This window comes from Trichechus manatus, unplaced genomic scaffold (assembly GCF_000243295.1).
Source record: "Trichechus manatus latirostris isolate Lorelei unplaced genomic scaffold, TriManLat1.0 scaffold00049, whole genome shotgun sequence".
Classification (NCBI taxonomy): domain Eukaryota; kingdom Metazoa; phylum Chordata; class Mammalia; order Sirenia; family Trichechidae; genus Trichechus; species Trichechus manatus.
The window spans coordinates 10,087,426-10,115,350 of record NW_004443985.1 but is presented as its reverse complement, the minus strand read 5'-3'; the positions used below and the strand labels follow the sequence as shown (position 1 = coordinate 10,115,350).

The 27,925-nt window shown below is 37.8% G+C and overlaps 1 protein-coding gene across 4 annotated transcripts in view; it reads left to right on the top strand.

Annotated features, from left to right (window-relative positions):
* RBMS3 (RNA binding motif single stranded interacting protein 3) overlaps positions 1-27,925 on the top strand; it is an 827,213-nt gene that overhangs the window by 230,647 nt on the left and 568,641 nt on the right. For all 4 annotated transcript variants that reach the window (XM_004377362.3, XM_004377363.2, XM_004377360.2 and 1 more), the window contains exon 3: positions 4,184-4,242. In XM_004377362.3, the coding sequence (XP_004377419.1) occupies positions 4,184-4,242 (59 nt within the window). The remainder of the gene's footprint in view (positions 1-4,183; positions 4,243-27,925) is intronic.

Genomic DNA, 27,925 nt, shown 5'->3' with positions numbered 1-27,925 from the left:
TGAGGTGGTTATAAATGTTCTAAATTCTTTCTCTGTCTCTGGTGTTTACCTCTCACATTCTCTATTAATGGTGCTTTGTGTGAGAAGAAAGGTTGAGCAAAAGTTCTTTTTCTTCTCTTTTTGCTTCTACCCTGTTTGAGTGCCCTTCGGTGGCCAAAACAAAACACCACCAAGTGGGTGGCTTCAAAGAAAATAAATTGATTTTCTCACAATTCTGGGGGCTAGAAATTCAAATCAGGTATTGGTTGTGTCAGTTCCTTGTGAGGGCTTTGAGAAAGGAACTGCCCCATGCCTCTCTGCTGGTTCTGAGAGCTGCAGGCAAACCTTGGTGTTCCTTTGCTGCTTATAGAGACATCCACCTCCTTCTCATCATGTCTGTCTTCCCTCTGCACTCTTTGCCATCAAGTCAATTCTGACCCATAGCAACCCTATAGGACAGAGTAGAACTGCCCCTTAGGGTTTCCTAGAAGTGACTGGTGGATTTGAACTGCCGACGTTTTGGTTAGTAGCCAAGCTCTTAACCACTATACCACCAGGTATGCTTCTCTTTTTATAAGACACCATTCAGAAGAGATTAAGACCCACCCTACTCTAGTATGACAAGGATAACTTAACTGATAACATCTGCAAAGGAAAAAACCTATTTCCCCAAAGTAAGTCATATTTTATAGGCACATAGCTTTTTGGGGAAATTCAAACCCATAACTTTCTCTAAAATATATTCAGTTTTATGAATGTTTCCTTGCCTGAAAAGCCCAAACTTGGTGAACTTTACTGCTGGTTAGTGGGTATAGTGGTATATACCTTGAACAAGTGTCTACTGAAGAGACTGTTCAAATATGATTTTATTTTTCTGGTTATTTTACCAAGAGAGAAACTCTTAGGATGAAAAAGAGCTTGAAAGAGAGACGTGTGTGTATGTGTGTGTGTGTGTGTGTGTGCGTGTGTGTGTGTGTGTGTGTGGAGAGGGAGATTGAGATTTGGGCAGCTGTGGACTTGTACGGTAAAGGGGTAAGGTAATAAACAGTTTGGTAATGCAAAATAAAACAGACATTGAACCTACTAGCATTGGTGTGATTAGCTATAGTGAGAATAGTTAATAAATTCCCTAACAGTAAAAATAATAATGTAAACCTTTAGGAATTAGTTTTGCTTGCCAAACGTCTTAGTGGGAAATTTTGACAGTCTACATAATTTTTTAAGCTGTCATTTGGAATAGAACCTTTATCCCCTTTCCATAACATTCTTATCGACCTTGGGGAATGCCAAGGGCTGGAGGCATTTTTAAATAGCAGATTATAGGAAGAAAGTAATTGGAAGAAGAGCTGGCATTTAATGAGCACTTACTCTGTGCCAGCCACTGTGCTCAGCACTTTAAATAAACCCCATTTAACCCTTACAACTCTTTGAGGTACACATAATAATCCCCATTTTATAGGTGAAAAAGTGATACAAAGATCAAATACTACTTAGACAAACAAATATACCCAAGCAGAATTGGGATTTGAACCATGGAAGTTTAGTGCCACTTCATGTCCGTTTAAACACTATAATACATTGTCCTTGGAGTCTAACATCTGGATTCCCAATTACTTGAAGGTTAATTGAATCAGAAGATTTGATATATGTAACTTCTCTTCGATAATGGCAACATATAATAGTCAAGCCCTTTGCAGAACTCAAGAATCCCATATTCAAGTCCCTGCTGTAACTTTAACAAATTATGAGATTTTAATCAAGTTATTGATTTTTTTTTAGATCATGCTTTCTTCATATGTGAAGAAATAATGAAAAAATTCATCCCTAGAATTCTTTGACTTAGTTGACTGTAGAGTTACAATGCATGAGAAAGCTAGACAATGAATAAAGAAGACCAAAGAAGAATTGATGCCTTTGAATTATGGTGTTGGCAAAGAATATTGAATATACATGGACTGCCAGAAGAACAAACAAATGTGTCTTGGAAGAAGTACAGCCAGAATGCTCCTTAGAAGCATGGATGGTAGGACTTCATCTCACATACTTAGGACATGTTATCAGGAGGGACCAGTCCCTGGAGAGGGCCTTCATGCTTGGTAAAGTAGAGGGTCAACGAAAAAGAGGAAGTCCCTCAAGGAGATGATTTGAAACAGTGGCTGCAACAATGGGTTCAACAACTGTGAGGATGGTGCAGGATGGCAGTGTTTTGTTCTGTTGTACATAGGGTCACTATGAGTTGGAACCAACTCAATGGCACCTAACAACAACAACAGAGTTATAATAGCACAGGAAAGGCAGTGACAAAAGGGGTGAAAGTACCTGAAATCTCAGGGTTCTCCTCATAAAATCTGCCCAATTCAGTGTTGGAAAGCTCCATCCCAATTTTGGCTGACCTTAACAAAGGAGGAGCTTTGAGGTGACTGGTAGAATTGTCTTGGACCTCTTCATTTGATATCATTCAAACTATTTCTGTACATATTGTGACCTCCAACAGTTCAGCTACTATCAGACTAATGTTCAAAGCTACAAGTAAAATCACTTTCATTACATTAATTCCATCAATATCTAGAGGGGCCCTTGTCCATTTTTGTCAAAACGTCGGGAAAAAAAATACAAAAGGATTTTCATACTTATGCCATTATCAGTAGTGGATTTTAATTAGTGGACACTAAATGCCTCAGATGAGCCCTGGTGGCGCAGTGGCTGAGAGCTCGGCTGCTAACCAAAAGGCCAGCCGTTTGGATCAACCAGCCGTTCATTATAAACCCTATGGGGCAGTTCTACTCTGTCCTAGAGGATAGCTATGAGTTGGAATCAACTCGATGGCAAAGGGTTTGATTTGGTTTTTAAATGGTTCAAAAGAGTTTTAGTGATATATTAAAAGACGATTAAAAATGCTAAAGAAGAATTGGCAATAGGGAACCTGGCTCATTGGAAAGCAGAATTTTCAATATTCGTCATATGTTTTTACACTTGCTTTGGAAAACAGAATTTTAAAAAATGCGAAATACTTGGTGAACGTGACTGATGCCTTGAACACAATATGACTTGTTAATAAACTTGACGCTTGGATTTGCATCATAATGTCTCCATTCAGAAACATTTTGGAATCCTAAAGAATGAAGGGATTTTCGGAACATCTTCAGTCCTATAATTTTATACGTAAGGAAACTAGAGATTAAAGGTATCGAGTGACAGTCCCCAAATTACCCGTCATTTTAAAAACCCAAGCCTAGACTAAATCTTCTGCGAGAGATAGGAAAATAAGTATATATGCATGGTGTATGTAGATATCTATAGGAGAAACTTTGTTGTAATGCAGAGTACATTTGGATAAACTGTATCATTCATTTATGTATTTAGGAAATTTATTAAGCTCCTATAGTGTCATATGCAGGAGCCCTAGTGGCACAATGGTTAAATGCTCAGCTGCTAACCCGAAGGCTGGCGACTCGAACCTACCAGCTGCTCTGTAGGTGAAAAGACCTGGGATCTGCTCCTGTAAAGGTTATAGTCTAGGCAACCCTATGGGGCAGTTCTACTCTGTCCTATAGGCTGCTGTGAGATGGAATCAACTCAACAGCATACAACAACCAGACAACGTAGTGTCAGACATTGATAATACAAAACTCTGGCCTTATCCTTAGTTAATTTAGAATCTATTTTTAGTAGCAAAAATATGTCCATTTTATCCTAGGAGCACTGCAAGGAGATTTCAACATCTTCTTTAACCTTCCTTCAAATCCTGAATTGTGAATATTATGGTTCTTATGTTCCCAGATGAAAAAACTGTGGTTTGGAGAACTTAGGTAGGCTGTCCAGGGTTACAGCACTAGGTAAGACCAGAGCTGGAGGCAAACCCAGGTCAGCTTGGCGCCGAGGTCCAGGCTTTCTTCCTGGAATCCACGGGGTGCAATTTACTTTGATCGCAATCACAAGCAATCCCCTTTCAGCCAGGTATGACAGCCTGCCGGGTTTATTTTTTTAAGACTCAGCCCAGTGCTTATGTAGGAAAACACATTCCGGAGTTAGCAAGAAGAACTGGTGAAAAGAGATCATCCAGGTGTGAAATGGGAGTTCAGAATGTGTTTTCTTGGTTTATTCCTGCTCAATTGTGTGTGTACTGATGTTCATTAAGGTGTTTTAAGTGTCTTCATTGGAGCTATAATAACATGGATTTTTTTCCCCTCTCTCTCTCTTTTAGGTATGGAAAAATTGTATCTACAAAGGCAATTCTTGACAAAAACACAAATCAGTGCAAAGGTATGTGTAAGTGCATCTTCTCCTGAGCTCTCCTCGGTGTTGTTTGATTGACATCTTCTCCGTTACAAAGGTCCAGGCGTTGGCTGCACAATGAGCGTAATGTACAGTATATGGCCAACCTCTCTAATAACGCCGATGCTTTGATGAGTTGTATTTCCAGTAACATTGCTCATTAATTTTTTCATTAACAAACAAAATGAAAATCACAAATCAGAACAAGTATCAGATTGCTTCCGTGTAAAACTAAATTGTCTCCTAACAACTTGGGGTTGTCTGACTTGAATGATATCATCAGTGATGCAAATTGATTTCCTACATAAAAATGAAGAACTCTTGGTAAAAGTTTGCCATGCAAAACATGTTTTAATTTCTCTGTTTTTTAAAGCTTTAGCAACATTGGTTGACTGGGAATGAATTTACTGATGGGTCTGTTGTGTCTGAGCCTCAGATACAAGTACCTCACAAGATCTCTGAGTTGGTATCTATTAAGTCAGACTTTTCTTTCCCCTTGGAAGGTATTTCTGAAGTAGTTTGACTATATCTGTGGCTCATGTTCTTTGTGTCTGGGAATCTCATAGTCTTTTATGGGTTGTATTAAATAATTTGTGAAATCTATATGGTCTCTCTTCCATGGCTTAGTTCTTAGTGGGAAATTGGAAGGCTTCTTGTAACATATGTTATTTGTTGTTCCTCTAATCCAGCCTTTGTAGTAATACTGGAATCAAGAAGTATGTTAAAGCCAAGATCATTCTAAATATGGGCAATTACCCTACTTTACATACAAATATAATGTACACAAGTATTAGGGAAGAACACCCATAAACTCTAAATATATCCTAGCCTACTTGGGGGATGGTAGTCAGATTCAATGCAGTATTTTTTTTTTTTTAAAGTGTTCTATGTCTCCTACAAAATTAGAAATGCGCTAAATACTAGGAGATAAAGAATAATAAAGTATATTTTCTACCATCTAATAGTTCAATTTCTCATTGAAAAGAAAGCCATGTGCATAATCCTTCTCATATACTTGGGAGTGTAACAGAAGTAACTATAACAGGTATACACAAAATACTGTGAGAGAGGAATATGGAGATGCTTTTTTGAGAGATGAAGTTTATGCATCAAGGCAAAGCAGAATGGATGGACTTAGGAAAGGTTGATGTTCAGGAGAAAGAATTTCAGAATGTCTTTGAGGAACAGTTCCTAGACCCATGTAACTGGAGTTTTAAAAAAATGCATAGGAAAGGATATTGGTGGAAAGTTGGAAGGGGTCAAGATTTTGGAGTCTTCCAACTGTATCCTGGTTTATCTTGACCTTAATTCGGAATGTAGCATGGACCCCTCAATAGTTTTTGGAGCTGACATGATGTGATCATATCTATTTTAAAAGTTATTTTAGCAAAAGTGAGTGAAATTGATTTATAAGTGGAAAAACTGGAGATAGAAAAACCAATGTAGATTTTAGAGCCATAGTTCAGGAGGAGAATGGTGAAGGAGTCTTGCAGGTGCTGTAAACGGGGTCACCAATGCGTCAAAGGTAGAATTGATTAATAGACTTGGTAATTCTGGTGCTTTCAGATGTGTCCAACTCATTTCCAAAGGCTTTTGGTAAAAAATGTCTATAGGAACGAGCAGACAAAATTGAGGCATCCAAGTCAGGCAGTCAGTAACACCGTTTGAGCACCAGTCAGATGCACAAATGCTTTCACGGGCGAGTGACACCTTGTAAACCTTTAGTAGATTTCATTATGTGTCTGATAATTGGAGTGGTAGATAGGAAGGGACCCTTCTCTATGTAAAGTTTTGTTCAAGAACCCAGATATCTCTTGTTACTGTATAACAGTGGAGAGTACAAAGTGTAAATTGTCAGCCTGGACGAACTGGTTTTGAAAGGGGTGTAACTGAAAAAAGGTAGTCTTTGTTTCCTATGCAAGTTATCTCTGGCAGTGAAGTGCTGATCTGGACAGATCATACTGTGAGTATTCCTACCGTAACTCCTAGCACTTCTACCCACATTTTCTTATAACTGCTTGTTTAATTCTCTCCCCAAAGAGACTTTACAGCTTCACGAAGGTGGCTTGTGTCGTCTGGATTACTTATCTCCAAAGTGGGGTGTGTGCACAGTAGTGCTTGGGTGCTAGAAGAAAATACAGTAAAACCTGTGAAAGCCGGAATCTGTGTAAGGCAGAAACCTGTCAGAGAAGGAAAACTCGAATATTTTTCATGACAACGAGTGATAGAAAAGTGGTAAGACTGCACCCTGTCAAAGGTGGAACGCTTGCGAGACCTGGAAAAAGAAGGCAATCCTGCTGAGTTCCGGCTCTCACAGGTTTCACTGTAATAGGAGTTGTATCTCTCTTTATTTTTATATCAACTTTTTGTGTATTTCTTGTACTGTATATGTTGGTATAGTTTTGCAAATACATATGTTTTAAATAAAAATATTGGGCTTGCCACTATGAAATATTTTGTATTCATCGGAATATAGATTTAACAGTAATTCGGAGGCCACTGGAGTCAAACATAACAAGAAGGAGGAAAAGAAGGAGAGAAGGAAGGAGGGAAGAAAGAGAGACAGAAAAGGGAGGAAGGAGCAAAGGCAGGAACAAGGCAGAGAACCATGCAAACACCAAGGGCAATCATGTCAAAGAAAGACAGCTAGCAGATAATTTTAAGGGGGGGCATAGCGTCTGTTCAGGTGCCCTGGTTATGCAACAGTTAAGCACACAGCTGCTAACTGAGAAGTTGGTAGTTCAAGCCTACCCAATGACACCCCGGTGAAAAGACCTGAAAATCTGCTCCCATAAAGATCAAAGCCTAGAAAGCCCTATGGGGCAATTCTACTCTGTCACTTTATGTCACTATGAGTTGAAATCAACTCAATGACACCTAGCAACGACAACAACATAGGGGATACTGGACCTCTTGCCTTGAGGGTAATGTGAAGAAGGCAGTCTGATTCTGTGGCCATTATACACATATAAACACCTCTGTATGCCTTTTATAGGGTCACTATGAGTTGGAATCGACTCAACAGCAGTGGGTCTGTGTGGTCTGAGAGGCCTTTTTGGCCCTAGCATTTGGAGCCTGTGATTAGCGGTAGTAACGCTGAATCACAGCCTTCGCTAAGTACATGGGGAGGTAACCTAAAGACTAGGACTCGTGGTCAGAAAGATATTACTGTCACTTTCATGTTTTTGGGAAAATACTATTTTAATGATACAGTGAATCTTATTTAGAGCATTTCCTTTTAGAAAAATGACTCTTGCAATTGTTACAAGAAGAAACTCAATAGGATTAGGAAGAGAAAACAACTATATGTATGAAAAATGTTACACATTAAAACCTACGAAAGCTGGAACCTGTGTGAAGCAGAAACCTGTCAGAGAAGGAAAACTAAAATATTTTTCACTAATAGAGAGTGATAGAAAAGTGGTCAGACTGTACCTTGTCAAAGGTGGATAACTTGAGAAAACAAGACAGTCCCGTTGAGTTCTGGCTGTCACAGGTTTCCCTGTATTTGTTCATGATAAACATGGTATCAAGTGGCTGAGGTTGGGAGGAAGATACAAGACCGTGGAGCAGTTCAGGGAACTGCTAGGACAGGGTATCGAGACGATCACCTAAGTGTTTATTGAAATAGCCAAGAACTGAAGCAGGTGTAGTATCAGAAGAAGTGAGTGATCCAGAAGGTATTAGTGGAGAAATAACAGTAATGATACCTAGGGTCACTAGGTAATGGAGCGTAACGAAGACTGGTTGGTTATAAAATACGATGACATGAAATTTTAGTTTGGAGATTTTAGGTAGGAGTGGAACCATACTAAGGTAAGAGCAAGGAGGACTCCTCATTCTAATGAGAGGAGGGATATAAGAGAAAAAAATGAGAGGGCTACAGGGGAAGAAGTATTCTCAAGTTAGGGAATGATTGGAAAAATGCAAATTAAAGCAATTTGCAGGGATAGTTTATACCCATTCAAGTCACAAACATTGTAAATTATAGGCCATCCAATGCTGGTGACTGTGAAACGGGCTCATCCATTTTTCACTGGCACCATACCCAATTGGTAGGGAAAGAGCAGTAAGAGACATACCATCATGGGTACAGGTAATTCTGCTGAGCACATTCCCCAAATATTTTATTCAAACATATTAAAAGATAAGTATGTATGCACAATTCTGAGCATCTTTTTATTCTCTATACTACAAAAAAAAAAAAAGGAAACATCCAAATGCTCGCTTTAGAAAAATAATTCAGGAACTTACAGAGCATATACAACTGTATGTAGCTCATAAAATTATAGTCATGAGGACTAAGGACCATGTGAAACCCTGGCAGATGATTATTATATGGAGTTGAATGAATATAGAAGAATATAAAATCGTATGTACAATAGATATGGAACGATGTAAATTAGATGAGAGTCAGTATTACCCATGATTATAACTATGGTGGAGCCAGATTAACTGGATTGAATACTACTTTTTAACTCAGTAGCTGTGTGAACTGACGGAAATGATTCAATCTGGCTGTGCCTCCATTTTCTCATCTATAAAATGGGGATAATAATAGAACCTAACTCATACCTAACTTGTAGGGTTGTGATGATTAACTGAGTTGATACATGGGGAATACTTGACAATACTCTGGCTTGGCTGTTATATAAAATTCTTGAAATATTCAGCAAAACAAAAATATCTCTGTGTTAAGGTGGTGGGATTGTTAGTGACATTATTATCTTTACATTTCTCCAAATCTGTTATGTTGTCTTTTCAGTCAAAAAAAAAAAAAAAGCTCTTGGAAAAGGTGAACTGGTTTCAACTATATTGTAGTTATTCTATGAAACCTGAGTGGCACATGGCTATATGTTTCTTTGCTTTTGTAAAATAACATCAGATGAAAAGACAAAGAATTAAGAGAAAATGGCATGCTTTGCATCTTTAAATAATAGATTGTGTTCTTCCTGACCAATGCTTTTTTATTATTATTATTTTAATTGTGCTTTAGGTGAACATTTACAGTGCAAATTAGTTTCTCATTCAAAATTGTATATACAAGTTATTTTGTGACATTCGTTGCAATTCCCGCAATGTGTCAGTGCTCTCCCGCTTTCCCCCTCGGGTTCCCCTTGTCCATTTGTCCAGTTTTCCTGTCCTTTCCTGCCTTTTAGCCTCTACTTTTGGACAAGTGTTGCCCATTTGGTCTCACATACTTGATTGAACTAAGAAGCATGTTCCTCCCGTGTGTTATTGTTTGTTTTATAGGCCTGTCTAATCTTTGGCTGAAACATGGACTTTAGGAGTGGCTTCAGTTCTGAGTTAGCAGGGTGTCCAGGGGCCATAGTCTCAGAGGTTCTTCCAGTCTCTGTCTGACCAGTAAGCCTGGTCTTTTTATTTTTTGTGATTTTGAATTTTGTTCTACTTTTTTCTCTAGCTCTCTCGGAGATCCTCTATTGTGATCCCTGACAAAGCCGCCGGTGGTGATAGACAGGCACCATCCAGTTGTTCTGGACTCGAACTGGTGGAGGCTGTGGTTCATGTGGTCCACTAGTCCTTTGGACTAATATTTTTCTTGTGTATTTGGTTTTCTTCTTTCTCCTTTGCTCCGGACAGGATGGGACCAATAGATGTGTCCTAGATGGCCGCTTGCAAGCTTTTAAGACCCCAGACACTACTCACCAAATTAAGATGTAGAACATTTTCTTTATGAACTATGTTATACCAATTGACCTAGATGTCCTCCCAGACAATGGTCCCCAGCCCTCACCCCCAGTAACTCGGTCCCTTGAGGTGTTTGGATGTGTCTAGGAAGTTTCTATGACTTTGCCTCGGTCAAGTTATGCTGACTTCCCGTATATTGTGTGTTGTCTTTCCCTTCACCAGAGTTAACACTTGCGTACTACCTAGTTAGTGATTTCTCCTCCCCACCCCTTCCCTCCCTCATAACCATTAAAGATTATTATTACTTTTCTGTGTAAAGTTTTTCCTGTGTTTTTTAAAAGTGATCTTACACAGTATTTGTCCTTTTGTGATTGATTTATTTCACTCAGCATAATGCCCTCCAGATTCATCCATGTTGTGAGATGTTTTGTGGATTCATCATTGTTCTTTATCATTGCATAGTATTCCATCGTGTATATGTACCATAATTTGTTTATCCATTCAGCTGTTGATGGGCACTTAGGTTGTTTCCATTTTTTTGCTATTGTGAATAATGCTGGGATGCACATGGGTGTGCGTATGTCTGTTCATGTCATGGCTCTTATTTCTCTAGAAAGTATTCCTAACAGTGGGATTGCTTGGTCACATGATATTACTATTTCTAGCTTTTTAAGGAGACTCCATACCTTTTCCATAGTGGCTGTACCAATTTACATTCCCATTAGCAGTGTGTAAGAGTTCCAATCTCCCTGCAATCTCTCCAACATTTATTATTTTCCGTTTTTTTGATTAGTGCCAGTAACATTGGGGTGAGATGGTATCTTATTGTAGTTTTGATGTGCATTTCTGTAATGGCCAGTGGGAGCCCGGGTGGCACAGTGGTTAAGAGCTCGACTGCTAACCAAAAGTTCGGCAGTTCAAATCCACCAGCGTTTCTTTGGAAACACTATGGGGCAGTTCTACTCTGTCGTGTAGGGTCATCACAATGAGTCAGAATCGACTCAATGGCAGTGAGTTTGGAATGGCCAATAATTGTGAGCATTTCCTCATGTGTCTGTTATTGGCGTGAATGTCTTCTTTGGTGAAGTGTCTGTTCATATCCTTTGCCCATTTTTTAATTGGATCGTTTGTCTTTTTCTTGTTGTAGTGTTGAAATATTCTATAGATTTTGGAGATTAGACTCTTGTTGGCTATGTCACAGCCAAAAATTTTTTCCCAGTCTGTAGGTTCTTTTTTGCTCTTTTGGTGAATACTTTTGATGAGCATAAGTATTTAATTTTTAGGAGCCCCCAGGTATCTAGTTTATCTTCTGGTGTTTGTGCATTGTTAATTATGGTTTGTATTGTATTTAGGCCATGTATTAGGGCCCCTAGTGTTGTCCCTACTTTTTGTTCCATGATCTTCATCGTTTTAGGTTTTATATTTAGGTCTCTGATCTATTTTGAGTAAGTTTTTGTGTATAGCATAAGATATGGGTCCTGTTTCATTTTTTTTTTTTTTTTACAGATGGGCATCCAGTTTTGCCAGCACCATTTGTTAAAAAGACTATCTTTTCCACATTTAATGGACTTTGGTCCTTTGTCAAAGATCAGCTGACCATAGGTAGATGGATTTATGTCTGGGTCCTCAATTCTGCTCCTGACCAATGCTTTCTTAAGGAAAGAAATGGAAAAGATGTCAGAGGTGAATTTTTCAAATAAGAGCCCAAGAGTAGTGAGCCTGTCATTAGAGAATATAAATCAGATTTGGTGTTTTCAGAGACACTTGCTTCTGAATTATTTGCAACTTTGCCTCCAACTAAGGCTATAAAATTAAAACTAAATATTAAGAAGAAAGGAGGGACTTATTTATTTTTCTTTTTAACGTATGATATTAATCCACCCTTTTTTCACCTCTTGTGCATGCAGCATATTATATGCAAGATAGTGTTCAGTGAAGTGTGAGAAACGACACGTACTAGTTTCTTTAGAGATGTAAAAAAAAAGCATGAAAATTAACCTTGATGTATGAATCTAACCTAACATCTGAAAGAAAGGCTTTTGTTCTCTCCTACATCCCACTCAACCCCTATAAGTTAAGTACAGTAGTCAGACCCAGATAAACATTTATACCCACTTCTTGATTCCAGAGGGGGTCGTCGGGGACTCTTTCAACATAACCTCTCATTTTTAAGATTGTTCTTTCTTGGGTGGTGGCTGCGGCAGCTTTCATTCTGTATAATATGGGAACATGAAACAAAACAATCACTGCCAGGCCAAAATGACCAGAAAGTACTGAACAAAGCAGGCAACGGCTCCAGATGGAGAGTAATGAAAAACAGACCACAGTTCATTCAGATATTCAAACACAAGGACTAAATAAGATCTATTGTACAAGTCACAGAGATTTGCACTGCTTCCACCCCCCCCCCATGTGTTTTCCTCCTGGGTCCAGTGTATTTGCAAACGTAAAAATCAGGGAAAAGTAAATGAAAGAAACCATTGAAAACAAGGTGTAAATCCTAAATGAATTTACTTGTCTCTGTCTTTTCATGCTTCTTAAGTTTGGTTTCCTTTTTTTTTTTTTTGGTCCTCTCTCTCTGTATTTCTGACATGCTATGAGTTTAGAGCAGAGGGAATGGGTAATGGATATACCATAGAAAGTCTCCATGCCTAATAGCCATAGGATATGAGAGCAGTTAGTGTGTGCCAAGCATACCAGCTCACTTCTAAGAGGCTGAAATAGTCCCTTCCCCCTTTGTTGTCACAGGCTGGTTGAATTATATTTATGGAAGTTTATGTTACCCTTAACATTTTACTGGGCCCTTAAAATCAATGATGAAGACAAGTGTCCAGAAGTTCTGAAATCATCCATGAGGGATATCATTCCTTCTTTATCAAGTGAAATCATCAATTGTTTTTTTTCTTCTGCAAGAGAAGCAATTGTACATACTATACTCATTTTACAGAGAAGAATAGAACCAATCTAGATCGCTTCAAGGATGGGAGTGACTTTGTTATTGAACTGAATCCATTTAGTAGTTCTATACGTGTCCTATACACATTTCTGGGTGAATAACTATGAGGCCATGTAACTGGATAAACTTGAAATTAATCAATTCTTTTTTCTCTTCTCCTCACTTATATTTACATAACAAGTGAGTAAATGTGGATTTCTGTGTTAATCACCATGCACCGGGGGAAGAGTGGATATTATATTTTGTCATACTCTTAGGTAGATTCATTACAGGGTATGAAGTAGCCCCTACCTATGGGTCATTTCCAACAAGGGTCACTGCCATGCTCCTGGAGTAGAATGTATATCCATAAGTGGAACTCTCCAGTTTCTGGCAGATAGCATACCTATTCTGAACTAGCCCACAGGGAAACAAAAGCCAGTAAAGGAAGAAACTAAACACTGGGGGAAGCTTCTTTTCCAGTACCTTTTATTTCCTGAATTCAGTGCAAACTAAAAGAAACGTTCTGTGAAATTTATGAGTCTGAGGAATTTCCCTGTGAGAGGAACAGGCGCCTCCCCCAGGTGGACTCACAGCCTGTTGAGCAAGAAGCCTATGAAGCAAAATGATCAGAAAAACACATTTATTCAATTTTCCAATAATGAGATTAGGTTACCACTCTCCCCACCCCTCCACCCCCCAAAAAAAGACAGGAAACAGTTCTGTTTTTGACCACTGCATTTCCTTTCCTTTTGGAATAGGAGGTGCGTGAATTTTACTTTATTCCAGTATTAATTTTACCACTAGTCACAACCGATCAATATATAAACTTCTGTATTTGCTTCATTTGGTATTGATATTGACTTTCACCTTTGTTTCAGAAAAGATTAGCTTGTGTAGGAACTTTTGGTAACCTCAGTCAATGCATCCTTTACTCAGAATTGGCCTGTATGCCAAAACCAAACCTACTGCCATCGAGTCAATTCCAACTCGTAGCGACCCTATAGGACTGGGTAGAACTGCCCCATAGGGTTTCCAAGGCTGTAATCTTTATGGAAGCAGACTGCCACATCTTTTCCCGAGGAGTGGCTGGTGGGATCCAACCTCCAGTCTTTCAGTTAGCAGCCGAACACTTAAGTACTACACCACCAGGGCTCCAAATTGGACTGTAGGTACCTTTTATATGGGATCTTCATGCTGGGCGTCTTTTGAGAAAATGCCGATTTTTATGATCTTGTAACTAGAATTGAAGGAGTCCTGGTGGTGCCGTGGTTAAGCACTCGACTGCTAACTGAAAGGTCGGTGGTTCAAATCCATTAGCCACTCTGGGGGAGAAAGATGTGGTAGTCTGCTTCCATAAAGATTTACAGCCTTGGAAACCTTATGGAGCAGTTCTACTCTGTCCTGTAGGGTCACTGGGAGTTGGGATTGACTCAGTGGGTTTTGGTTTAACCAGAGTTAGGGAAAAATAGCCATATTGAAGGCAGTGGTCTCTTTTTGTTAGCTTCAACTCAACCTGACAACTATGATCAAAGGCATTTTTCCCACCAAAAATAATCTGTTATTTCCTATAGCAGGATATTAAAAACTTAGAGTATTCTCTCATTACTATTATTATCATTATTATGCTGTGTTAACTTTAAACAGTCTTTGAAATAAGTATAAAAGAAAATATGTAGTTATAGGATGTTTTGGGAGTCATTTTGGTTCAAAAGTACTTTATAGCTACATATTTACTCAGCATTTCCTTGTCATCATTAGTATACATATTAAAAAAAATCAAAACAATCTGCAAACATTAAATATGACAGGTGACGTTACCGTTTTAAATGTAAATTTATATTTGACAGCATTTAATACTGTAACTTACCTCTCTAACTCATTTGCACCTGCAGAAAGGATACGTTTTTATTGGGAAAAAAAGGTTGTTCTTTTTGTGGAGTTTCAAATGGCTCCACCAAATGGTAGCATTATATTACTTTCACTTATAATCTGAACATTAATTTTTCTAATCCGTGTCTTCCAATGGAACAGAAATTCTCCTGTCCAAATATTCTATTTGATCTGCTGCGCCTGTCTTTTAGTTTCCTCTTGATAGGATTTAACTTGTGTCAATGCACAACAATGCTCTTTCTCTTTATCTCTGTTAGTCCGTGTCTGTTTTTCCTGCCCAAATTCACCTTCTCAAGAAATTTTCAGTTGACTCATCCCATCCTATCTAAACATTTTGCAACAGCACTACCTCCTTGGAGCACCATCTGGGGGCAGATATGCTACTCTCTCGCTCATGCTTTTGTGAGTATTTTGTGGTCTTCATCTAGACTTTGAAATCCTCAGCATCACAGTGGGGCGTATCTTCTGTTGTCAAGGTATTGAGGACACAGAAAAGTTCAGAGTGGTTACTTAGGTTCCAAATGCTTTACCTTTCCGTCTGGGAACTTTTGATGTCACATCTATGGAAAGCACAAACATGGCTTAATGTATGTTCTCTGGGCTGGTAAAAACACCAAGAATATCAAAAATATGCTTGTGCTCGTGTTTCCCATAATGTTCTTTAAAAGTAAGCATTTCTAACTCTAACTGAGACTATTTATTGTATTAGCGTGGAATTATGTCTTTACTGGTTGGAAGTTATCTACTTTCCATCATTGATGATTTCATAAATATGTGGTAAGTTATATATAGTAATTTGCATTTAAAATAATATGTAACATAAATATATTATACAGAGATGTGTGTGTTCAGTTCATTAAAATTCATGTAAACTTGTGATACCATATAAATAAATATCCTCTCAAATATAAAAAAAGACACTTAGTCCTTCAAGGATTTTCCAGTTGAAGTCTATACCAACAAAATGTCTAAATAATAAGATTAATTTCCTTGGACAATTTACATGACATCTCTAAATAGCTCTCTCCTCACCTATCCAATGAGATTATTTGTATCTATAATGCAAAAAGTATTTTCAAAATCACATGGAGCCATATCTGTAACGTGCCTGGAAATTCATCAGGTAGATGTTCTAAGACCTTGAACTTGGATTTCTTCTCATAGGAACCATGTTGTCTAGAGCTTCTACATAACTTATGTAATTTAATGCAGTTCTGAGTACATTTTAAGTGTTTAAGGAATATGTGTTTCATATATTGCTTATTGAGACTGGCTTTGTTAATAGCAAAAAGTATAGATACTTAAAGGATGTTTCTTTCACACAACTTGGTGTTGTTTATATGACAGCCCGGAGTACTTTTCAGGGCCTGTAAACCCGATGTCTTTGAGGAAAGCACGTTCTGTCACAGTGGCAGGTGGCGGAATTCATTTTAATTGAGTTGGAGAGGTTCTGGGGGGGGAAATGTTTCTTTGTTCACCCTTTGCTATACTGTTCACTCTGCAATGATGTTTTATAAGTCAAAAGGTTAAAAAAAAAAAAAAAAGCCTAAAGATTCTCCTTCCCTTAGTGTTTGAAACCATAGTAAAGACATATTTTGTTTCAGGCATGGTTAATGGGAATTTAATTTGATGCTTGCCATTGTTGTTATTGACTTATTGGTTAATGACATTACCATTAAAATAGCTATTTTTTCTTTCCTTTGGTAAAGAAATAAGAAAAGAACCTGGTGTATGAAAAAGTCATGCATGGTTAAAAAAAGAACCATAAAAATGTAAGTGGAATATGAAAGATGAATGTATCATTTGCTATGGTTCTGAAAGAGGACTTTGTAAGAAGACTCCAATGTCTCTTTACCCATAATATATTAGTGATATAAGGTCTCTGTTTCATGTGATCATTTTAAAACTGGCGTGATTTTCTTCCTTTGTTGAGGATTGAGAAAATCGTGAGGTTTGCATTTAATTTCTATCATTTCTCTTAAGAAAAAGGCTGTTTATTTTAATTACTAGGCATCTACATAGACCTATTGGTCCTCATCTTACACAGCCCTGAGTTGGAAGAAACTTGTATTCATGAAGCATCTTTGGAGTGCCTTCTCTTTGCTACTTTTAAAGATAAAATTTGTCTCAATAAGAAACAGAGGCTTAAAATGCAGATAGCACCACTGTTGGGGAAAATTAAGAGCTGAAACAAAAGATTTTAGGGGAGCAGCTGTTAAAGAATGCACTGGGCTTTAGGTTTAATGTGAAAATAACCATATTTGAGATGTACTGAATGAAATCAAGGGGCAAAATTCCATGAGAACTATACTATAAGATACCTTGGAATTTATTCCTTTAGGGGTACTTTTACTACAATAGAATATTTAAAGTGAAAACTAAGTCTTTATTGAAGGAATTTGTAAAAGAAAAGGAAGATTTTTTTTTCTGAAAAGGAGATTTATGTGAAGTGTTATTTAGAGCCTCATTTAAAAAATACTATTAAAAAACTGTGGTTATAAAGTTTCTCAAGGGTTCCCTTTAAGATTTTTTGAGTGACGAGGGGCTAGAGATCACAAAATCCTTAATTTCATATATAATGTATCAGGAAATTATGGCTAATACAATATCTTTTCATAGAAAAGCAGAAGATGAGTTTGAGAATGATTTGGCAAGCCAAAGATCCCCAGCTCCCCATATGAAAAGTGAAATTTTCCCTAATTTCTCTCTCAATTTCTAACCATTGTTTTCAATCAAACGAGAATAACTCTAAGTAAGAAATATATGTATAAATATGGAGCCCTGGTGGCAAGTTCTTTGTGGTTTTCTTCTGTTGTGAGAAGACAATGAAAGACAAGTAATCAATGAACTAATGTTCCATATACAATTACCAAATACAAGTTTGTGTAAGCATTGAGGAACTGTGCACATGTTCGAAATGTTGGAAGTTTTAGCCTTTCTACTTTACATCATTGCATATGCCACCAGGTGTGTCCTGTCATGGTGTCTAATTCGGACGACCTTTTCTCTTTCCATGTCCTTCAAAAGTTCCCAGTTTAGACTCAATAATTTGTCTCTGCTTCCTATTTGTCAAATAAAATAAAAAAATGAATTGACTGAGAGAGTAAGTTTTCAGATAAGTTGGTTACAATTTATAAGTGACCTTCAATAGACAATAAAAGCCAGCATGGTACATGATATGGTGAAAACATCAGACACTGTGACAAACCAGACCGATAATTTGTCCATTGAAGGAAGAAAACATATGGTACCTATAGTAACCCACAGTCTTTTGTCATCTCAAGGGTCAGGCCTATCAGTATTCACTAACATTTTTACCATGTATTTCCCGTCTGAATTCCCTTAAGCATAAGTCAATTCTTCAGCCTGTTGCCCACCAACCAACCAACCAGTGAATGAAATAAAACACATTAACTAATTAAACAAGCTAACTAATAAGCCAAAAAAGGAAATGAATCCCAAGAGTAGGAATCAAGTATAGTGCCCTCGATTTTTTTGCCCAGGAGACAATACCTGCTTAACAGAAGGAGCCAGGGAATGAGTTGATAAGGAATGGTGGAGTTCTCAGAAACATGTAAAATCATGATTATAGTGTCAGGAGATATATTTATACTAATATGCCATGCAACTCCACCTCCATCAAACAGTTGTTCAGCAAACTGGAATCTAGAAGTCACTTAGAATATTCCCATAATTTTTGAGAAGGGCAAATTTGTCTAGTGGAGGAGTATTGTTTGGCTACACTGCTTAAAATATTTAGATGGTGAATCCTTTTTAGTGGAGCTTAAACCACTCCCTACTTTCCTAAAACAAGCCCTCTTTTCACACTTGTGTACCTGTTTGGCCACTAAAGACATGTACTTCTTCAACATTCAATAGCCTGTACCATTACTAGATGGATATCAAGTGATCAAGAGTCATTATTATCCCCATTTTACTGATGAGAAAAGAAACCTGGAAATGCTGAATAACTTGTCCAACATCATCTATCCAGCATCCTGGCACAAGTGTGTCTAACTCTCAAGCCCTAAGTATGTCTAACTCCCACTAGTACCTCTGCCTCTCTCAAAATAACCCTTATAATAGCAGAATTGATCCTGGATATTATTAATGACAAGCAGACACAAGCACAGTATTTGAGTTTGTATAAAGATGGACAGCTTGAAAGAAATATGCAGAAGTTCCTATCCACCCACTTCCATCCCATTATAGGCAATATTGATTTGGGGTTCCAGTTCTGTTTTGTAACATAATATAGATATAGGAAACATGGAGGCTGTGCCTTGGAAGCACAGACATCTTTTGAAAATAGGTTAATCAGTTTGTTTCATGTGGAGACTTTTTTCTCCCTTTTTTTAATATTTTGAGCAGTTTCCTGTTAGCTTAGATTTTGAACTACCATTATATTGAGAAATGTCTAGCCTTCTTTCTGTGTTCACTTTAAAGTGAGAAACAGTTTAATCAATTTTAAGTGGGAAAATAGCCGCAAAATTATGGGTGGTCATAAGAAGACAAAGTGAGGTTGGTAATTTCTTTTACTCTTAGGACTCAGAAGGAGACATGTGCTTCCTGAAAGGACCTGTGTGGAAGAGTGTCACAGGAAATGCTCTCTTTCATCTTATTTAAGTTCTGTTTGGCTTGCCTCCCATGTTTGCTCAGTGGGGATAAGGTTAAGACCTCTGAAGGGGCCACTCTATCCCAATTACTTACCCAGACTCCCCTCTTTCCTTTAAATAGCTTGTCCTTAGTTGTGGAGAGTATTTGGGGGTCATTATCTTCTTGATGGATGAAACCGAGGGTAAACAATTATTTTCTTTTTAGATTCTAAAGATAAGATAAGGCTTAATCCAAAAGACTTTTAATATTTTGAATTTATCCAGAAACCAGTTCCTTCAGGAAAACATCCAAATGCCTGGTAAGGCTAATTTTCTTTTTTCAATCTGGTTTTTCTCAAAAGGCTCTTCTCCTATCCACGTAATTTCGTACTGTCTCAAATCTTCCTCAATTTTCTAACTCTAACCAAAATCCTTCCTAGTTGCCCATTCCCTACGTGTTATAGAGAAACCTTGAGTGTCTGTGTTCAATTTTCTTCAACAGCTATTTTCAACTGCATTGCCTGTCCTCACTCTAAACCCCACCCTCACTTTTTCAGTTACGCTTTTTATAACATTTTGAGTTGCGGCCACATTTGTTTCTTGTCTAATCCCTGGAATTCATCTAAGGCCTGATATTCTAATTCCAGACATTGACGTAATAACTCAAACCTACTTATTGAAACTGTTGAGAGAATTAGTTTACTTCACTAATGCCATCATGTACATTCCGTTTGTTTTTGTTGATGGGGTTTTTGTAGGAAGTAGCATAGCAACAAGGCAGTCATTTCATATTTGTAACCAAAATCAAGTCATACTCAGGGCAGAGCATGGATGTATTTTGTCCTGTGTCTTGTCAGTCTGAAGGTTGTTGTCCATAAGTAACTATGAAGTACCTGAGCTTTGGAACCGGTAACACTCTTTGTGACATGGCACCTGTGTTTCTCTGTGGGAACCAGTTAGTTCTGACATTGCCAGAGGTCTTTGAATTTTTTGGACAAACAATGGGAAAACATGTAAAGGCTTTCATATTTAGATTGAACTCAACAGCTAAAGCATTACCTGAAGCTCTGTGCTGCAACTGGTTTCATGGGGCTTTGTTCTCTAAACAATTTGTAGATGGTTGTGTTCTGAATTCCCAGCCCTCATTAGCTAACTGCACACATGTGGAAACAGAGAGGCTGTGACCTTCAGATCCTCTCCAGAAATACAAACTTGGTCTCCAGATTTAGAGAGGAAATGCTTCCCCTTCTCTAGCCAGAAACCTGGACTGATGTTTTGCCCAGGTCACATACACATCTCAGCTGTCCCAGCCAGTAGGAGGAAAAAAAAAAAAAATCTCCTGGGTAATATGTGCGTCACGAAGACTTGACTATGCCCTTGGCCAAGTGAGAAGTGGCTCATTTGAATTGCACTGACCTTTATTATAGTAGTTTTAAGCCATAAACATGGACCCAAATAACATGGAAATTACTGATAATTGGTCCCCAAGAAAAACAAATATTGTATTTATTAGCATTGCCTCTTTTCTATCAGGTTTATTTAAAAACAAGAGTTGTTCTTCTTTTTAATGACTACATTGTAACAGTTTCTAAACTTTCCATATCTTTTGAACAAATAAACGTAACGAATTTTTTTTTTAAAGAAATTGTATTTTAGGAATGGAAAAGCTGTACATATGAGTGTAATCTTTGCATTGTATTACTAAAAAACATAAAAATAACCTAAATATGCAAAGATGGGTGAATGACTAAACTCTGGTTTAAAGCAATGGAATATTTTAAACCCATTTAAAAAGATAATTGTTAAGACTCTAAGACAGCATGGAAGGCTAGCTGTAGTATGGTGTTAAGCAGGAAAAAGAAAAAAGATTAAAAATCTGTGTATACTCTGTTAATAACTAGGTCAAACATGATGTATGATGACTACTGGTTTGTTAGTTTGTTTTTTGTTTGCTTGCTACATGTAATTATTGTTGGCATGTCCCTCTCCTCTGAACTGTGAATTTGTTCAGAGAAGGATCATATTTTAACAAACCTGCAAAATCAAGACCTGGTCCACGATAAGGGTTCTTAAGTATTCCTCAATTAGTTCATTAGAAGATAACGAATAGCAAATTACAAATTTCTATCTACAATCTGACCACAGTTTTGTAAAAATAATGCGTTCAAAGGGATAAGGAATTGAAGGCATCATGGAGCAGTGACTACAAGGATTCTCTGTGTGATGGGATAGTGATTTTGAATTTCCATTGTATATATTTTTAAATCATTGTGCTGTTTAGAAAAACAGCAATCATGTATAGAGTGTATAGTGTCAGCATGATGTAACAGTGCTGAAATGCAACAAGAAGAAAACATTTGTTTATCTAATAATTAGGAAATTTAAAGCTACGTATCTTCACTAAAATTCAACTATATGTGCAAATTCTTGAATCTCTATCATTTGGAATGAGATATCAAAAATGATAAACTTATAACTACTTATCATAACATATAAGGCCTTTCAGGATCTGGCTGGTCCTCTGTTCTGTAATACCAGCGTGTCTTAGTCATCTAGTGCTGCCATAACAGAAATACCACAAGTGGATGGTTTATTTCCTTCCAGTAAAGTAGGCTAAAAGTCCAAATTCAGGGCGTCAGCTCCAGGGGAAGGCTTTCTCTCTCTGATGGCCTTCTTCTCTCCGGTGTTCCCCTGGACTAGGAGCTTCTCTGCGCAGGGACCCCAGTCCAAAGGACACGTTCTGCGCCCAGCACTGCTTTCTTGATGGTATGAGGTCCCCCTGTCTTACTGCTCACTTCTGTCTTTTATATCTCAAGAGATTGCCTCAGGACACAATCCAGTCTTGTAGATCAGGTCCTGTCTTACTAACACAACTGCCACCCATCCTCCCTCATTAACATCGTAGAGGCAGGTTTACAACATACGGGAAAATCACACAGTACCAGGAATCATGGCCTAGCCAAATTGATACACACGTTTTTTGGGGGACATAATTCAAACCATGACACAGGGCTACAGCACTTTTTGTACATTATGAGCCCTGCACAACTCTGGGGCTGGGTAGTGTTCGTGTTGTAATCCACGTGAACAGCACCACTGGAGTTGTACAATGTGCAACCCATATGGCCATAATGATGGCCCTGCTCGAGCCTCATCTCTTACCACATTTCCTACCATACCCAACTATTTGCAAATCATGTGCGAAGGCACTTTGGTGCCTATTCCCTTTGCCAAAAACATCACACCCTCCATTTAATAACAAAAACTAGTATACTAGTATTTATTGAGCGCTTAATATGTACATAAATTATGCTAAGAACTATATACACCTACTCCTCACTTATCAACTATCTCGTTATCCAACATTTTGCATTTATGACAATAATAAAAAATCCACTATCCAGTTATTTTGCTCATTAACGACATATGTCTGGCAGTAACAAATGCCAAGGTGTAAGGCAAGAGTAATGCTGGCTATGATGGTTAAGGTTATGTGGCAACTTGGCTAGGCCATGATTCTCAGTGACTTGGCAGTTATGTAATGATGTAATTTGGTAGTTATGCAATGATGTAATTTGGCAGTTATGTAATAATGTAGTCATCCTCCATTTTTGTGATCCGATGTAGTCATCCTCCATTTTCATACAACTCCAATTTTCAGAACCTAACCATGTGGATAAGTGAGGAGTGGGTTTATATAGATCTAAAATACGAATTCAGGCCTGTTTTGTTCTAAAGCCTGACCACTAAATCACTTGTGTGTCATCCCCCTCCTATGTTGCCTGTGTGCCCATACGTGACCTGCAAGTCTCAGCTCATGAGCACTAGGTCTTCAATGCTTTTTGTTTATCCTCTGCCTCAGCCCAAGCTCACTTAGCTTTCCTTCCTGTGTATTCCTCACTAAGCCTCTTTGTTCTCCTAAAAGTGTAGCCCGCACTTAGCATACTGGATATAATCAGTTATTTTTCTTTTTGGTGTTCCTCTGTAGACTATGGGCTTATCAAGAACAAGAATTGCACATTTCTGCTTCAAAAAAAGACCGTATCTTGTTCATTTCTTGTAATAAGCTTGTGTTTAGCACATGCTTGACACATGAAGTAGTTATCCAGTGAATGTCTGGAAGAATAGAATAATGAATGGCCTAACCACATCTTAGGTTCTCAATACATGCATGTAACATCAAGAAATCATCATGCATGTGATTTTGGTTGTGTTTAGAAACGGCTAAAATTATAGCCATTTATCACAGAGCTGTAGCAAGCCAAGCTCCTGTTAAGAGCATTTGGACTCAGGGTACTTCTGCAGGTACATTTCCTTCTTTAAACGGTGCTTTAATCATACCACGTGCCTGCTTAAAACCTGTCTTTGACTTGTTATTTCATTCCTGATCAAGTCTGAATTCCTCAGTATGGCTTGAAAGGGCCCCGTAACCTAGATCCACCCACAACATTTTCCAATCCATGTAGACACTTGCTTTTAACTCTAAGCAGTCCAGTCATTTCACTCTCCCAACACATCGTACTTATACCACCCTTGGGTCTTTACTCAGCTCCTCTCCCTTCTCCAGAATGCCCATCTCTAGCCTTCTTCCTTTCTAAACCTGGCTTATCTTATTGGACAATTCAGATTCTGTGTCATTTATGGAGGCTTCTCTCTCTGTTTTAGCTCTTGGTAAGCTCTCTTTTCTGTGAAATCTTATTGCCCACGCCAGATAATTTACCACTTAACAATATCGTTGACTATTTCTGGCAGTGCTTTAGTTGTGTTATATTGTTTTCTTTGCAAAATTGTTAACAGACTCCAATGCATTTCTTTTATTGCTCAGAACTACCAGGCATTGAATTTCCACTGTTTGCTAGAATCTTGTCTGCGTGTTTTACAAACACATTATAAATATATATATATATTCCTTTTAATTAATGACAAAGGAGAACATCTTTCAATAGAGACAGAGAGAAGAACTGATTAGAGACAGGTCAAATTTTGTTTCTGAAGATAAGTCTGACTCAAATTTTACAGTGACCCTAATGCAGCGTATCTGAAACGATGACAAAATGAAACTAGTTTTGTGCTTGAGTATTTTGGCTGACTTTAATATTCAGGAGTTATATGCGGAGAGCCGTTTTTTTACTCTCCTTTGATACTTGTTGGGACCTTGGTAGGTCACTATGTTTGATCTACTGACTCTGTGTCAGAAGACCTCAAGCCTATATTTAGTCCAACACTTGACCAATGTCTGCTGTTGGTTATAAAGCGGAACTGGGCAAGACAGCTTGAATTGCTTAGCATTATAAATAAGCAAATAAATAAAAATACGGGCTTTCCTCATAGGACCTTCATATATAAAGAATAATATCTTTTTTTGCCTTTATTTGGAAATCCAGGTGGCATAGTGGTTAAGAGAGCTCTGGCTGCTAACCAAAAGGTCAGCAGTTCGAATCCACCAGGTGCTCCTTGGAAAGTCTATGGGGCAGTTTTGTCCTATAGGGTCACTATGAGTCAGAATCTACTTGACGGCAACAGATTTGGTTTGGTTTGGTTTACCTTTATTTGGAAAATATTAATCACTTCACTGTTTATAAGAATAATAACAAAACGGGATTTTCATGTTTTTGCTTTCAAGTTGAGGGATCCCACTGTGTTTTAGGAAGGAATGAAAGCAATGTGTCACAAGACTAACTGAAAACAGAAATTTCATTTCTGTTCAAGTTCAGAGTCACTTTGCTGACACTGTGCTCCTGGGTTTGGAATTCCTTGTAGAGCAGAAGTTGGAAAGCAAAAAGCAAGCCTCTCCAGTAACATTTGGTTTAAATTTACATGCAATTAAAACTCTCATGTTATGGTATTAATATATACTTTTTTTCCTTTCTGGTTTCAGAAACATTAAATGTTTCTAATACATTTAGCAAAAGCCTCTGTTTTCTTATCATTTCTAATTACTTGTTCAATTTTACTAAAAATAAAAGGCAAGAGAAAGAAAAAAAACGAGAAGTGTCCATTATGGAAAAAATTGCCTTTCTTATCTCTCATCAGATAGTTGTTAGGATTGTTTGACAAATGGAAGATCGCTGTGTCGTATTCTCATATTATGCTGGAAAGTGAATAAATGTATCACAGATTCCTAAGTTTTAGATCTGGGCATTTGAAAAGAATTTTTAAAAACAATTTATTCTTAAGCTACAGCATGTGAAGAATGCAATGTGCAAGTTATGAATTCACCTGACATTACAGGGTATATTAAATCATAATCTATAGACTGTAAATGTAGCATGAACCCTCTTTAAATTTAATAATTAATATATATGTAAGATTGTTCACAAGTATTCCTACAATAAGTAACTTAAATAGCTCCAAGACGTTAAGATTTGATATCGAGATGTAACTGTCATACTATTCATTTACATTGGCCATTTGATATTTGATCCAGTCTGCTTTATGGTCCCCTTGCCACCAAGAAACTGACCCAAAGACTTGAGAATTAACACCAAGGGCCTTTAAGAGAAAATAGAAACAAAAACAGCTAACAAAACAAAAAGCAGTGGTGGATGTAGCTATAATACTGCTTGTACCTTGTAGATCACTTTAGGACAAAGGCTGTCTAATATGACAGTTTTTTTGTGGCATGTGAGCAACACTGTGTGCGCTGGACTTCCAAATTTGGCATTTAGACTGCGTATATATGCGGGAGAGGAGTGTTCCAACAATCGGTCTTTTCTTTATAATCTTTTCAGCAGTTCCAAAAGTCCTTAGCTGGAGGATATATTTGGAAAGTGGCTGCTTTTCCGTTCTATCCACATTCAGGTAACCATTCCAAAGCTGCTGAGGTTCCACTTGAGAGGTAACTTGCTATTACCATTTGTGCTGCGTGTCATAAATGGGCCCTATTATTTTCAGCGAGACCCCTTAACAGCAGTTCCAAGGAAGTGGCTAGAGATTTGATTATAGAGGTCTCTCTCCTGAACACATCCTTTCACATTTGACATTTACACTGGTGGCAGATTTTTATGTAACTCGTTAGAGAGCAGTCTAAGCCTTAAAAAGCTGTAAGTCTTCTGAGAACCCTCTGGCTAAGGAAAGACTTTTACTGGACTTAAATATTTTGAGTTGAAACCGTACTTGTCTGATTGGAAGGTGTTTCGGGGAGCAGATTTTGTTATTTTTCTAAGCTAGGCTACAGGAATTGATGGAAATATCACTGACCAAAAGGAATTTTTTGCTCAAAGAGCTGAGAACCAAAGGAAATGACTCCAATCTTTAAAATCCTTTTATTTCCTCTGCGGACGATATCTGTGCAGCTGAGAGGAATCATTCCAATTGGCCCCCGCCCAGCCTTTATGAGAACTGAGATCAGGAAGTTGTATGGTCAAAATAGTCATTGTACAAATTGCTTCCAGTTTAAAAACCTCAAAGTTCTTGACAAAGCCATGATTTCTTGCCGCATTTTGTTTTTCATATGGTGACTGACCTGTCACTCACTCATTACCCTGCCAGGATTTCTTCAGTTCCTTTAGTAACTTCTGCAATTTTTCTGCCATTTCTTTTGCAAAGAGGAAGCAGAGTTTATGAGAGAAGAATGCAGGGTCCCTGTAAAATTTCTTTGTGAGGCACCACGTATTTTGCCCTATTTCCGTTGCCTTCCATCTGAAATAAAATATTGCTGGGCCATAGTCAAGCTTATAAAAATGTGATTTCTTCCTTTCCTAATTTCATTCTACACTTTCCTTCCTGCCTTGCTTTTGATATCTGAGAAGAATAAAATGCTTGATGTGTTCCTGAAATTCAACCCCCATAACTCCCTTTGACACAATCATGCCCTGGGGAAATAGAATGGTATTCATCACTCTATAAAACATTCTGTGCCCTCCGCTTCCCTCCCCCACCCTCAGGATATTATTCGTCTTCATATTCCTGGTGCCTACCGTAGATCTTGATAGGCTCAGCAGCCTGGATATATATTTAAAGGGTGAAGTAGGCTAGAATAGGGTAGCATTTATACAGATGGGATGCATGAGTAAGTAGGAAAAGGGTTTATTATATACCTTAAAAAGTCAAAGCAAGAAGTGTTCTTGAATTAAAAACTGTGTTGAGGAGGGAACTATAATAAAATTCTGTTTTTCTAAAAATATAAGTCAGTTCCTATTCTTAACAACTTCATTGGAAGTTATGTAGCAAAAGGACACTTGCCATTCTTGACTTCATTCTATACCAGCCTAAAATTAATCAGACTTTCTTGGAGTTAGTTGCTCTGTTGTATTTCTATGAATATTTTGGTTTTCATGGAGATTGATAGATGTTCTCTCATTTAACGTATGTAACAGCATTCCACTTGAGAACGGGAACCAGAAAAGGTTGCCCTTTATCACCACTCTTATTCAACATTGTGCTTGAGGTCCTAGCCAGAACAATTAGGCTAGAAAAAGAAATAAAGGGCATCCACATTGCTAGGGAAGACGTCAAAGTATCTCTGTTTGCAGATGATATGTATACACGGAAAACGCCATAAGAATCCCAAGAAAACTACTGGAACTAATAGAAGATTTCAGCAAAGTTTCAGGATACAAGATAAACATACAAAAATCAGTTGGATTCCTTTACACCA